The sequence below is a fragment of the Dermacentor andersoni genome, chromosome 1, assembly GCF_023375885.2.
Source record: "Dermacentor andersoni chromosome 1, qqDerAnde1_hic_scaffold, whole genome shotgun sequence".
Taxonomy (NCBI): Eukaryota; Metazoa; Arthropoda; class Arachnida; order Ixodida; family Ixodidae; genus Dermacentor; species Dermacentor andersoni.
Window position 1 is genome coordinate 7,685,035 of NC_092814.1, and position 14,891 is coordinate 7,699,925.

General features: G+C 45.5%; 1 protein-coding gene across 9 annotated transcripts in view; it reads left to right on the forward strand.

The window, feature by feature from the left end:
* LOC126544208 (carboxy-terminal domain RNA polymerase II polypeptide A small phosphatase 1-like) overlaps window positions 1-14,891 on the forward strand; it is a 255,492-nt gene that overhangs the window by 165,520 nt on the left and 75,081 nt on the right. Inside the window, exon 7 of one of the 9 annotated variants that reach the window (XM_072286055.1) lies at window positions 1,382-1,944. The exons of the other annotated variants lie outside the window; for them this stretch is intronic. Within the exon in view, the coding sequence (XP_072142156.1) occupies window positions 1,382-1,477 (96 nt within the window). The 3' untranslated portion in view covers window positions 1,478-1,944. Of the gene's footprint in view, window positions 1-1,381; window positions 1,945-14,891 lie in introns of those variants that run through there. 9 annotated transcript variants of the gene reach the window in all.

Below are 14,891 nucleotides of genomic sequence, written 5' to 3' on the forward strand. Positions count from 1 at the left end.
GAAAAAAGAAACTAAGACCAGTTCATCGCTCATGGCATGCTGTGAAGCAGTTCCTAGATTTTGTGAAGCATAGGAGCACTCCGCATTTTCCCCACAAAATGTCTGGTATTTGTTCATCTTTGCGGTCCTCGTAGCACATTTTGCAGTTCCGTCTTTTTGGGATCTTCTGAGGATGGTCCGATAAGGAGTACTGGGAATGCACTTCACCAGTTCCTCTAGAGTCATGCACCTCTTTCAGGACCAATCGCTCTCAGCGTAGCTGGGCAACTACAAGATTATGCATCCAAGCATATCTGTTTGCATTTTTTGCAGATTGTCTTTATCACTTCTGCTGAGAAGAGTGGAAAGAAATCCCACGCCGTTGCAAACTGTCTTGCGCTGATCCGCATTGCTGGGTCGAGATGTGCTACGGGTGGCCATCTTGGCGTAAATGGAAGTTTCTTTGCTGCCGATGGCAGCACATCATAACCAAGCGAAGTATACACCCTGAAGATAATCAGGAGAGCTCTCAGGTCGTGCAAGAAGATTGGCAGATAAGTGCGCACAAGGAAGGAAACTGCTCAAGGTCGTAATGAAAACTCACCGGTGAACAGTTGCGGATGTCCCATGCTGACTCAAAACATTGTCGCCGTCAGAGCTTGAATCTGCTTTTCTGTAATCTTCGGAATCATAACTCTAGTCCTCGTCCCTAAATGCAAGTGCGGGTGCAGCAAAGTTTCGAGCATGACGCTTTTCTTGTGACAGCCGCACGGGATGATGCCGTGGGAGCCATTTTCAATAACTGCGCAGTGACACCGGCAGCGCCCCTTGCCTGGATTTTACAAGAGGAGCGAAACCGATACTCTTGGAAACTGGTTGAAAATGCCATGTCCACAGGCTAGACATGCAGCGGACCTTCAAAAATACACTTTGGTGGAATAAAACGACTCGGACTCCAAACCAAAGCTCATTAGTGAACAGCTGGCATCATTTTCGGTTAATTATCACCGCTCAGCACTGTCGGACGGCAAAGCCAGCGATACAGTAATTTAATTCTTCACTTACTGGGAGTCATTTGATTACAAAATTGTAATCACGAGCGACATGATTTTTTCTGAAGCGTGGCAGGTGACGGCCACGCCTCTTTTTGCTACAACATACGCGCATTCGTTCGCAAAAAGGTCCATAAAAAATCACATCACCGGAGCGTGAAAATTTTAACTGATTCTGAAAGCTCAGTGCCTGTACTAACTACTGGATGGCCTTAAGTGGAAAAAACGGCTCCAACATGTCGAAATCGGCGATCTAAAGTGTTTATCACCGGGGATCGATTTTAATATGCGTGGTAACAATAGAGTTAAAGACATGCATTCATTTTTTTTTTAACTGCCTGATTTTTCAGATGTTTTCGCAGCCCCTAGGGAGTCCGAAATATCGAACGTTGACTGTACAACTGACAAAGAGGATGCTTCAAATGATCCATGGGGCGAACACGTGATGGAAGGAGGATGAGAACAGAAAGGACCGATGCACTGAAGAATTAACAAGAAAGGAAGCATGCCACCGCCTCTTTGAAGGAGCTTGAGCTCAAAAAAACAGTGTTGGCTGACGCCGAGATGCAGCTGTCCTTTATCCAAACCAAAATAAACCCTTTAAAGCAGTGAAACTCAATACTGAGATATTGTGTACGGGCTGAGAGTATGTCAGGACAGTTGAGGTTGACTTCCCAGCTGCTGAGAGAGAATCTTAGTTATGACAAAGTTCAGGCCTCATACCAATGAGCTTGCTATCAGTTGATAGAAATAGCTCATATTTGAAAATATTTACTTCTGTATGCATCTCCTTTTCATTCGTATTTGAAAATGTTAGACTCGATTCGGAATGGGTTTTACCATTTTTTCCGCTTTGCATTTTACTATCACCTTCTTTCTGTTTTCTTCTTGAATAAAATAGATGTTACTGCTATTCAAACTGGATTAAATTATTTTTTTGTTTCAACATGCTTACTAGAGAGTGACAGCATCGGGCAACATGGTGTCAGCCCGTCTTGACATAAAACAAAGTTCTGGCTCATTCAAGGAATTTTGCAAAGGTGCTCAGGGAAAACCTGGAAAACTCGGGGGAATTTGGAAATGTCAACTTGGTAGACACCCTGAGGTTGTTTCACGTAACTTCAACTAATGATTGAAAAAAAAAAAAAACATGGTTAGCCGCAGCTGAATGAAACCAATGGCATATGGTTTGCCATAATTTGGTGCTCCTTAGAGAAATTTTTTATATTCTACTTACTTACGTTATTAACAAAGATGAATTATGAAAATTTGTTATTATTCACACTTTAGGGCCAACTGCGTTGCGTTGTAGAGGGAATTCAGAAACGACCGATCGAATTCTTTGTGGCAACGTATATGCATGGCGATTTTTTTTGGCTTTAAAAGAAAGCCAGCGAAATATGAAATCAGACCACGTGACTGTGCTCGTGCGCTATCGTATTGCAGCATTCTCAGCTGGACTGTGGTGGAGTGAGCGGCTGCGACTCTAGGCATTGGCTTCACAGTGCGTCAGCATCTTTGGAGACAGCACATGAAAAGGAAACGCTGTCGTCCCTGATAAACGATAGGCTTGATGCACGATTGCGAGCTCTGCAATACGACAGCGTATTAGCGCAGTCATGTGGTTTTATTTAATATTTTGCGGGATTTCTTTAAATGCTGAAAAATATCGCCACGAAGCATCTACGTTGCCGCAAGAAATTGGATTGTTCGTTTCAAGTTTGCACAGGTCCTTGAAAACCTTCAAAACCCTTGATTTTTTGCGGTGACAATATCTGTGTTTTCACCATAATTTAAAATGTTTAACATGCATTTTAAGTTCTAACTAATGTGAAAAAAAAGTTTTAATTGTAACAAAAAAGTTTCAAGGTATTGCACAAAGTTACAACACATTTAGCGGATTTTCGTTAAGCACGAGGCAACATTGGGAGCAGGAACTTGTCGATTAGAGTAGTACACTCTATGGGCACCCTGCAATAAAGTTTGCCTGTACATGTCGCTGCCACCTAGCAGCGGCGGTGAGCACCCGCGGGTAGGCCCTCGCCATCATTTCACCATTGGCCGTGGTGTGCTCAGGCCCACTTGAAAGCCTGCTTTTTGCAGTTTTCCGATGGATTCACCGTGGGGCGGGCTCTTGGCAGCTCCTCTGTGAGAAGTGTGAACAAAAAAAAAACAAGCGCAGATACTGCTGCGTTCAGGATTATCACAACCACGAAGGGGATGTCTGCATCAAATTGTACCGCTTCCCTTCGAAACTGAGGGAAGCAACCCGGTGGCTGAAGTGGATTGTCGCGGTTCGTGTCGGTCTTGCGAATTTCTGTTAACGAACTAAGACGTAAATGCAAAAACAAGAAGAAAAAATAAAGAACCAGCAGCTTCATCTGTAAAAACACGATAAAGCGTCAACTGCATAAAAACTCGTGAACTGATTCCCGTTGTAAATCAGTTTAGATAGTTGTTTAGCTCGTCTTGCTCCAAAACAAATGCGCAGTGGTTGTTACGTGTCAAATCTAGCTTCGTAAGCGCTCCGTGCTAAAGCTTTGTATGCAGTGTGCTTCTTCCTGCGCCAAGATGAAGACTCGACTGCTGTAACCAAGCTCATTCGTGCCGATGTTTTCTCGAGCTTAGAACAACAGAACTAAAATTGGAGTACACTGCAGCACACATGGAGTATACGAAAATTAGCATTTCTCTTGCACACGCTAGCACATATTTGAGTCTTCACATTGTTTAGTCTCAGCTGATTGCTCTCTGTGATGCTTAAGCGGTAATGCCCTCTCACATTCGAGCCCGAATGACAATACCAGAATATGCTCAAGGCACTTTGTCAACAGAGAAAAAAGCACTTGCCTGCCCATTCGCCAAAACCTCTACAATTGTGAGGTGCAAGGCACGCTCCAAGTATTGAAGCGACAAATGACAGCTGAAAGACGTCCACAGCCGTATGTGCTCACTTAAGTGGCATAAAATAATGATGTGTTAACTCACTTTGAGTTCAACATCGTAAGCATGCTTTCTTTGTTGTGACAAATACTTCGCGACCTGTGGTGGTTGCTTAGTGGCTGTGGTGTTAGGCTGCTATGCATGAGGTCACGGTATCATATCCCGGCCACGGCAGCCGAACCGTCGAAATACCAAAACGCCCGTGTAATTAGATTTAGGTCCACGTTGAAGAAGCCCAGGTGGTCCAAATTATTCCGAAGTCCCCCACCACGGTGTGCCTCCAAATTAGATTGTGGTTTTTGGCACCTAAAACATTATCATCATCATCAGCCTGGTTACGCCCACTGCAGGGCAAAGGCCTCTCCCATACTTCTCCAACAACCCCGGTCATGTACTAATTGTGGCCATGCTGTCCCTGCAAACTTCCTAATCTCATCCGCCCACCTAACTTTCTGCCGCCCCCTGCTACGCCTCCCTTCCCTTAGAATCCAGTCCGTAACCCTTAATGACCATCGGTTATCTTCCCTCCTTGTTACATAACCTGCCCATGCCCATTTCTTTTTCTTGATTTCAACTAAGATGTCATTAACTTACGTTGTTCCCTCACCCAATCTGCTCTTTTCTTATCCCTTAACGTTACACCTATCATTCTTCTTTCCATAGCTCGTTGCGTCGTCCTCAATTTAAGTAGAACCCTTTTCGTAAGCCTCCAGGTTTCTGCCCCATAGCTGAGTACTGGTAAGACACAGCTATTATACACTTTTATCTTGAGGGATAATGGCAACCTGCTGTTCATGATCTGAGAATGCCTGCCAAACGCACCCCAGCCCATTCTTATCCTTCTGATTATTTCCGTCTCATGATCCGGATCCACCGTCACAACCTGCCCTAAGTAGGTGTATTCCCTTACCACTTCCAGTGCCTCGCTACCTATTGTAAATTGCTGTTCTCTTCCGAGACTGTTAAGCATTACTTTAGACCCACTCTTCTGCTTTGCCTCTCCAGGTCAGTGAGCATGCATTGCAATTGGTCTCCTGAGTTACTAAGGAAGGCAATATCATCAGTGCATCGCAAGTTACTAAGGTATTCTCCATTAACATTTATCCCCAATTCTTCCTAATCCAGGTCTCTGAATACCTCCTGTAAACAGGCTGTGAATAGCATTGGAGAGATCGTATCTCCCTGCCTGACGCCTTTCTTTATTGTGATTTTGTTGCTTTCTTTATGGAGGACTACGGTGGCTGTGGAGCCGCTATAGATATCTTTCAGTATTTTTACATACGGCTCGTCTACACCCTGATTCCGCAATGCCTCCATGACTGCTGAGGTTTCGACAGAATCAAACGCTTTCTCGTAATCAGTGAAAGCTATATATAAGGGTTGGTTATATTCCCCACATTTCTCTATCACCTGATTGATAGTGTGAATATGGTCTATGGTTGAGTAGCCTTTACGGAATCCTGCCTGCTCCCTTGGTTGACGGAAGTCTAAGGTGTTCCTGATTCTATTTGCAATTACCTTAGTAAATAGTTTGTAGGCAACAGACAGTAAGCTGATTGGTCTATAATTTTTCAAGTCTTTGGCGTCCCCTTTCTTATGGATTAGGATTATGTTAGCGTTCTTCCAAGATTCCGGTACGCTCGAGGTCATGAGGCATTGCGTATACAGGGTGGCCAGTTTCTCTAGAACAATCTGCCCACCATCCTTCAACAAATCTGCTGTTACCTGATCCTCCCCAGCTGCCCTCCCCCTTTGCATATCTCCCAAGGCTTTCTTTACTTCTTCCGGCGTTACCTGTGGGATTTCGAATTCCTCTAGACTATTTTCTCTTCCATTATTGTCGTGGGTGCCACTAATACTGTATAAATCTCTATAGAACTCCTCAGCCACTTGAACTATCTCATCCATATTAGTAATGATATTGCCGGCTTTGTCTCTTAACGCATACATCTGATTCTTGCCAATTCCTAGTTTCTTCTTCACTGTTTTTAGGCTTCCTCCGTTCCTGAGAGCATGTTCAATTCTATCCATATTATACTTCCTTATGTCAGCTGTCTTACGCTTGTTGATTAACTTCGAAAGTTCTGCCAGTTCTATTCTAGCTGTAGGGTTAGAGGCTTTCATACATTGGCGTTTCTTGATCAGATCTTTCGTCTCCTGCGATAGTTAACTGGTATCCTGCCTAGCGGAGTTACCACCGACTTCCATTGCACATTCCTTAATGATGCCCACAAGATTGTCGTTCATTGCTTCAACACTAAGGTCCTCTTCCTGAGTTAAAGCGGAATACCTGTTCTGTAGCTTGATCTGGAATTCCTCTATTTTCCCTCTTACCGCAAACTCATTGATCGGCTTCTTATGTACCAGTTTCTTCCGTTCCCTCCTCAGGTCTAGGCTAATTCGAGTTCTTACCATCCTGTGGTCACTGCAGCGCACCTTGCCGAGCACGTCCACATCTTGTGTGATGCCAGGGTTAGCGCAGAGTATGAGGTCTATTTCATTTCTAGTCTCGCCGTTCGGGCTCCTCCACGTCCACTTTCGGCTGTCCCGCTTGCCGAAGAAGGTATTCATTATCCGCATATTATTCTGTTCCGCAAACTCCACTAATAAATCTTCCCTGCTATTCCTAGGGCCTATGCCATATTCCCCCACTGCCTTGTCTCCAGCCTGCTTCTTGCCTACCTTGGCATTGAAGTCGCCCATTAGTATGGTGTATTTAGTTTTCACTCTACCTATCGCCGATTCCACTTCTTCATAGAAGGTTTAGACTTCCTGGTCATCATGACTGGATGTAAGGGTGTAGACCTGTACAAGACCTGCCACCCTCTCGTTAATGCTATAGAATTCCTGTATTTTACCAGCTATATTCTTATTAATCAGGAATCCGACTCCTAGTTCTCGTCTCTCCGCTAATCCCCGGTAGCACAGGACGTGCCCGCCTTTTAGCACTGTATATGCTTCTTTTGGCCTCCTAACTTCACTGAGCCCTATCATATCCCATTTAATGCCCTCTAATTCCTCCAATAGCACTGCTAGACTCGCCTCACTAGATAACGTTCTAGCGTTAAACGTTGCCAGGTTCATATTCCAATGGCGGCCTGTCCGGAGCCAGTGATTCTTAGCACCCTCTGCTGCGTCGCAGGTCTGACTGCCGCCGTGGTCATTTGCTTCTCAGCTGCTGGGGACTGAGGGCCGGGGTTTGATTGTTGTGTTCATATAGGAGGTTGTGGCCAAGTACTGCACCAGGGTGGCCAATCCTGCTCTGGTGAGGGAGTACTTTACCGGTTCTGGTCACCGGGATCAGGCCACACTCCAGGCCTGTTTATGCAATTTTAACAGCACGCGGATTTCTTTTTTTTTTTTTTTTTTTTTTTTTTTGTAATCCGGTGGAAAATTGCCGGCACCGGGATTCGAACCACGGACCTCTTGCACGCGAGGCGGGTGTTCTACCTCTACGCCACCGCTGCACTCGCACCTAAAGCACCATAATTTAATTTAAGCCCCTCGCTGTGATGTTCGTGCTGTTTACTTCTTTGACACGATATACATGGTTGTAGATGTAAATTGGACGTCCTTGCTCAAGCGTCGGTGGTCCAAATTGGGCCTTGATGTTTTCAATTGCCTTAAAACCGCAATTTAGAACAACCGACAGGTTTCAAATGAGTGCCGCGAAAGCATGCCTCCGTAGTAGTGGCCGCCTCATTGTTTCGCGCAACTGACACGGTGGCGCTGACGGCTGAGCCGATCGCTGTGCCGCCAAGGGAGCCCATTGTCAATCCAGTCCACTAGAATCCGGCTTCTGTTCGCCATCTTGCATTTTTCTTCCGTCGTAGTCTGCGGACACTCGCACATTACTTATTTGCTGTGCCTCATGTGATCCTTCCGCATTTGCTTTTACGCGGCAAGTGGTGGTTGTGGACATAGTTGAAGTTGGTCATGCCTGGGAAGTGCACCTTTTAGCTGTAATGGCTGAGCAAGGACTTGTACAACTGGGTTGCACCACAGCAAACGAGCGTGAATCGCACGAAATGCTGACCATGTGGAAAAACATTTGGCATTTCGTTAATGGGTGAGTGCACTAAAAAGTCATCAGCAGAGGGAGAAGCACAATGTCAACATGAAGGCAGCAGGTGGTTGCTCCTTAAAGGGTTACGTGGTGCCCTGCGTGAGTGCCCAACCCGTCCATGCAGTCCCAACACGCACATCGCACGAGCTGGTGACGGATGCAGAGATTTTGTGAACACTAAAGGTGGTAACATCTCACTACTCCTATAGTTGATCATCCCACACAAATGACCTCTTCAAAAAAATGTTACCTGATAGCGAATTTGCGAAGGCCTTCTCTTGTGGGGAAAAGAAGTGCGCTTACGTGTTGTGCCATGGTCTGGGACCATTTTTTTCTTTCATCCATGTAACAGGAGACGGAGAAATGCGACTTACATCGTCCTGTTTGAAGAGTCTGCTAATGATTACTTACATCTGAAGCAAATGGATGTTCACATCCGGTACTGGGACGCATCACAAAGAGTCGCAACAAGACACTTCACGTCGGTTTTTATGGGCCAGGCAATGGCAAATGACATCCAAGAAAAACTATTGAATGTGCTGGAGCCGTTACCGCTGTCAAAGGTCCTGCAAGTTTGTATGGACGGACCTAGTGTCATCTTGAAGTTTTTCAGAGGTCTGCAGAAGCATCTGCAAAAAAATTGTCAGATGCACTGTGTGGATTTGGGTACTTGTGGACTGCACAATGTGCACAATGCCTATAGGGCAGGTGTGACTGCCAGCAATTGGGGCTTGGACACACTAATGTCAAGCCTGAGTGCACTGTTTGAAGACTCCCAGCGAGATGTGAAGTCTTTTCAGCAGTGACCAGCCAGACATTTCCCCTTAAGTATGTCCCCAATTATCATACCTTGCTGGTGAAGCAGCGCACGGACACAGTGAAGACGACATTAGACAGCAAGTGTCATCTTTTCTTGAGTGTCTTCACTGTGTCCGTGTCAGTGCACTGCTTCACCAGCAAGGTATGATGATTACTCACCAACTAGCCCAACTTTCCACATTATTGTCCCCAATTGCTGGGTAGATAACAACCCCATGATTGAGCGAGCCCTTTTTTTTTGTGTGTGTGTGTGTGTGTGTGTGTGTGTGTGTGTGTGTGTGTGTGTGTGTGTGTGTGTGTGTGTGTGTGTGTGTGTGTGCGCGTGTGCGTGTGTGTGTGTGTGTGTGTGTGTGTGTGGTCTGATTTAAAAAATATACATTGAGTCTGCAAAAAGAAGGGAGTGAAACTGCCGAAATGTGCCTCGTTCGAGAACTTGGCCAACTTTTGCACTGACCTGCTGGTTCCAGAAAAACTGAACTTTGTTCTTGGAATTGTAAAGATCGTGAAGTCTTTCCTGACAGAATACAAGCAGACAAACCACTAGTGTTCTTTCTAGCAAAGGATCTCGAAACCGTTGTCAAAATGCTGGTCACAACGTTTAAGTGTTCAGTCTGCATCGACTGGGATCACAGGCCTGTTGAAAATCAACATTGAAGACCCAAGCAACCACTGTACACTTGAAAAGGTGGATATCGGCCACGCAGCGGAACAAATTCTCAAGAACTTCAAGGTCAGCCCGAAAGATTAATTTGCTTTTAAGATGCAGTGCAGGGAGATCTTGTTCATTGTTACAAAGGAGGATTAGGAGGATGAAAAGGAAGGAAAGATAGGGAGGTCAACCAGACGCACATCCAGTTTGCTACCCTTCACAGGGGAAGGGGTTTATGGGAAGAAAAGAAAGGAGAGGGAGGGAAGAAGGTACTACCGGTGTAAGTACATGCGGACGTCCATAACATTACGCCTATAATCGGTCACTGAGGCCAGTCGGTTTCATGAAACGTAGCAGTGCCCGCATCGCTTTGTAAGCCTGCGACACATGGGGCCATGGTCCGAGAGTCTTAGTCTCTGAAAAGGGTCTGTTATCTAATCGGTTTAACGCCTTCTGAAGAATGTAGCGTTCGTTGTCATACAGATCACAAAAGGACTACACGTGCTCAATAGTCTCTTCACAGTTGCACGAGTCACAGATCGGTGTGTCGGACATACCAATAAGAAATCAGTAAGCTTTCGTAAAAGCCACCCCTAACCAGAGGCAGCACAGTAAAGTTGCATCACGGCGGGAGAAGTTCGGTCAAATCTGCAGCTTCAATATAGGATCCAACCGGTGGTGACGGCAGTTGGAGAAAATTGGGGTGTTCCACAAAGCTCCAGTCTTGGTTAGAGCAAGTAAATGAAGACCCCTTGCAGCATCTGTCCTTGGTATTGGTATTGGTAGTATAGGAAGTGTCAGGGTTTCTTTATGGGCTAACTGGGCAGAATTGTCAGCAAGGTCATCTCTGACGATGCCACAGTGCCCCGGAAGCCATTGGAAGATGTCATGTCCGTTTATGAGGGCTTGATGGAGAACCTCTCTAGTCTCAAATACCAGTTGGTCATGGGTCTTGCGTCGTAAGGCTGACTGCAGACTCTGAAGGGCTGCTTTGGAGTTTGGCTCGTGCGATGTAATTAACAGCGGCACATAGAGTGGCAAGTTCCGTTGCCGTGGAGGTCGTTATATCGGACACTTCGAAAGTCGTAATTTGTAAGGCCGGGATGATAACAGCGCCTGTGGAGCTGGTGGCTGAGACAGGTACATCCGTGTAATTGTGCGTTCTTTGTTCATATGCCTCGTTCAGTAATGACGGTGTGTACTAATGTAGAGCCACTGTTGAATGACGGGTCTTCGTTATTCCTGGAATCGTGAGGCGTACTTGTGGTTGTCGTAGGAACCATAGGGGTAACAGTGGTCTTGCTGCTGGTGTAAAGCCCGACGGAAGGTAGCCTTGATGTGTTGCAATAAGTTTAGAAAATGTGGCTTAAGGTCTTTGTGCTGGCAAAGCAGCAATATAATGACTGGGTACACGACAGGTGTTGAATGTGTGCTCTAAGGCTGTCAATCGTTATATATGTTGTAACCAAGTAGTCTCTAGCAATCATAATTGTTCCGTGAGTCGAAGCGCATCATGGTAGTCCGACATGTCCGTTGAGCCTGGCATTGCAAACTTTCGAGGGTATGAATGTTTGTTTGACAAAGATGACAAAGAAGCCTGCTGAGGTTCCCCTTCGTTAAAGGCCTCTCCTGACTGGATCCATGGCAGATGTGCGCCAAGCCAGAGCAGTGCCTAGCAGGTATCAAGAAAATGCTGGATGCCCTTATCATTGCAAAAGGTTGCATAGTCACCAGCGAGACTCTGTTCTTGCCGAATACGCTGGGCTGCTACAAGAAAAGAAACACAAGCTGAGACTGTTCGATAAGAGTGTAGACAGATTAGATCAATTTTTCTTGGAACTGCTCAAGTTCAATTCGTCCTACACCGAGATACGGAAAATGGTTCACTTCTCCTTATCCTTAGCCATGGCCAGGCTACTGTGGAGAAAGGGTTCAGTGTGAACTGCCAAGTCTCTGTGGAGAACCTTAAAGGCGGGTCCTACATCTCACAGCGGATTATGTGACGCTCTCAACAAGGTAGGCGGTATCCTGAACATTCATGCAACAAAGGAGTTGAGGACCTCAATGTCAGCGGCAAGGCACCGCTATCAACCATATCTGGAATCGCAGAGAAAGGAGCATCTTGCAGGAGCAAGGCAGTCGAAAAGATACATTGTCGAGGAGGAGATTGACAACATGAGAAGATAGACGGCAAAGCTTGAATGAACGGTTTCTGGTCTAATGTATTCAGCTGATACCTTTGCTGACAAAGCAGAAGAGACAGGCGACATTACCTACGTTGTCAAATCGAACAGCCTGAGAAAAGTAGCGAAAACGAAGCAGGAACTCCTAAACATCAACCAAGAAATAAGGGAAAAGCTGGTGGAGCTTTAATGAACTCGCTAGCATCTATTTGAGTATTGTGCAATAAAATGACCATAGGTATTGTGCAATAAATAATTTTTGCCATGTGCTGAAAAAGTGGTTCTATTATGAATAATCCCAGAGAAAACATTCGATGGGGCCCTTGACGATGCATTTTCCAGTCCTTAAAGGTACTTGAAAACACGTGAATTTTTGCCTTTGAAGTCTGTACGAACCCTGTTTCTGAACCCCTTCTAAACGTAACAAAATGCACTTAACCCTAAAGTGAATATTAAGATTTTTGCTCAATCGATCTTTGTTAACTAATTAAGCATAATTTAAAGAGTACATTAAGGAGCCCCACATGATGGCAAAACATATGTCATTGGTTTCATTCAGCTGCGGCTAACCACTTTTTTTAAAATCCTTAGTTACGTGAAGCACCCTTTATATACAGAGATACATCCTCTTCAGTCACAAATTATGTTGGACTGTTGATAAATAATGTATTTACTCGAATCTAGGCCATCCCCAATTCTAAGCTGGCCCCTGAAATTTCGAAGCCAGAAAAAAAAAAAAAAAAAGAAAAGGCATACCTCGAATGTAGGCTAAACAAAAAAGCGAGGACAGCATTCACAAAACAACTGAATATATTGATTTTGAACATGCTGAGCTCATTCTATGTCGTCACCACTGCTAGCCATCAAATACCATCCTCGTTACGGCGCATGCACAAAGCATCCCCCGTTGCCCTCTCGAACGACGGACGTTTTTCTCATCGATGCCAAGGTCCCACCCGGCTTGAACGTTTGACGATAGAGAAAGACATTCAGCAAGAGAGGACACTCGCATAGAGCCCACCAGCCGAATTGACTGCAGCGCACCATGTGGATGGGATTAACACCTTCCGGTTTTGGTCTTGGGCGCGCGCGTTTTGAATGTTAGCTGGCACGCGCTACGCCGGCTGCACTAATCAGCATATTTTTAAAATTTTATTTATTTTTTTCCTTCTGCTGCTCAATTGCGAACAATCTTTCGAACACCATCGAATGTGTGCCACATGCAATTTCATAAAGTAGATGCAAGACGCCTTGTAAGGGAGGAAATGTTTATTCCGCTCTATATAGATGCTCGTTCTGGGCTTTTTATTCATTCATCCAATGTTGTGGCACCAGGTAAGCAGCAGTAGTTCCCATACAAAGCTCCACCAGATGGCATCGGCTGAAAAAAAGTAAATTACAAGCATGTGTCATTTTTTGGTATTTAGACCTTATAGGAATACTGCGTGTAGAGGGGAAATGTGTGAAAGTGTTGAGTGGGCGACATTACAAACAAAAGCAATTCACTTTTACATACATGGCATCGAAAATACCTGACTCATTCGAAGCCCTACTATAAATTATGAAGAATACATCTGATTTCCAAGCATTCCCCCATTCCCGGGCACTGTTTCCTGCACTTAAGAGCACAAATGCACGGGCGACTGCTCGTTTCCAAAACAACTTGGCCTCGGCCAACGTGATAGTACGAACGCTGCATACACAGAGGTGGCATAACACAGGCTCTCAGCCAGACCATGCTAGATGTAAAGCCTGTCTTCAGTTGTTCAGAAGGCAGAATTTTTGAGTTTTTGGTTTATGAGCTCCTGCCGCATTCTGCTGGCGCAAGCAACATACTCCAATGTTATCACTCTTGGCAGTCGCTCGCTGCATCTTCAACAAGCTTGAGTATGGAAAGAAGGTATATGATGCGGAGCCATAGAAAGCATCACAAACTTACTTCATCACTAAGATTCAGTACACGCCAAACTAATTGTCACCATGGCTGGGCTGCTTTTTTGCTAACTGTGTCACAACGCCGGGCATGGCGAGCGTGCCTCAAAAGTATCCGCAAAAGTAACAGAATTAATTACAATAATTTTGGCCGTCGGAGAATGCATCGCGAATTTGTCCCAGTAAAATTCAGTACATGCGAAACTGAGTCACAATGCCAGGCGCGGCGAGCGTACCTCAAGTATCCCAAAAAGTGACAAAATTTGTTGCACAGGGTGTCTACCAACCGGTAAAACCGGGAATTCTCAGGGAATTTGAATAGTCTGGAAATACTTAGGGAAAACTTGGAGAATTTGTGCTTCTATCAGGGAAAATTGGCTGTAACTTTATTGAAAGGGAACGAAAGTCGTGTTAATGCTGGCTCCAGTAACAACGCAACGAATCCTCATTGACGACTTGTCATCGGCACAAGGTATTGCCAGAGTAATTAATGACCGATTTTCCAGACGCCCGATTTTCGGACATGCCCAGTAATTCGCACGGCTTCGCAGCACCACCACGTACTCCATAGAGACAATGTATATTACCCCGACTGCAGATCTGAAATGGCATTAATCAAAGCCACCACCGCCGCCGTTTCGATTATCTTGCCGCCTTGAACCAGTGCTCTCGCACGCAGATCCGCTGGCAGCCGTAGCCACCACCGCACAACGTTAGGCCTAGCTACTTCTACCTTCGCTAGCTTCTTGCCATGCAGTGCCGTGTTTTTCATTGAAAGAATTCGCCACTGTCAGCAATGGCACCGACACCGCCAGGTTAGCTAGCATTAGCGCAGGGTCCCATCTGTTGATTCCACTCACGTGTTCGTACATAGCCACCCACTCTTCGACATCGGCGCCATCGGTCCCGCAGAAAGTTCCAGGATCCTTGGGTTGCACAACCGAAGGTGACAGCGACGTAGCTGGCGATGGCCACGTTGGAGGCAGCAACGATGTTGATCCCGCATGCTCACCGTCATTCATGGTGCAGACAGTGGTGCGACGTCCACTGCGGAGCTCCGTTTCCAGCCATGGTACCCCGCACCTCCCATCAATATGTTACCGGGATGTTGCGAGTATAGAAAGACTATATTTACAATATATATACAGAAGGAGTCAGAGTAGTTAAAATCACTAACCACCAACAACACACAGCAGCTGGCATCTCTGATCTTCTTCTTCCTCTTTTTTCATCCTTCCGTAACAATATCCTGAGAAGCCAACAAACAA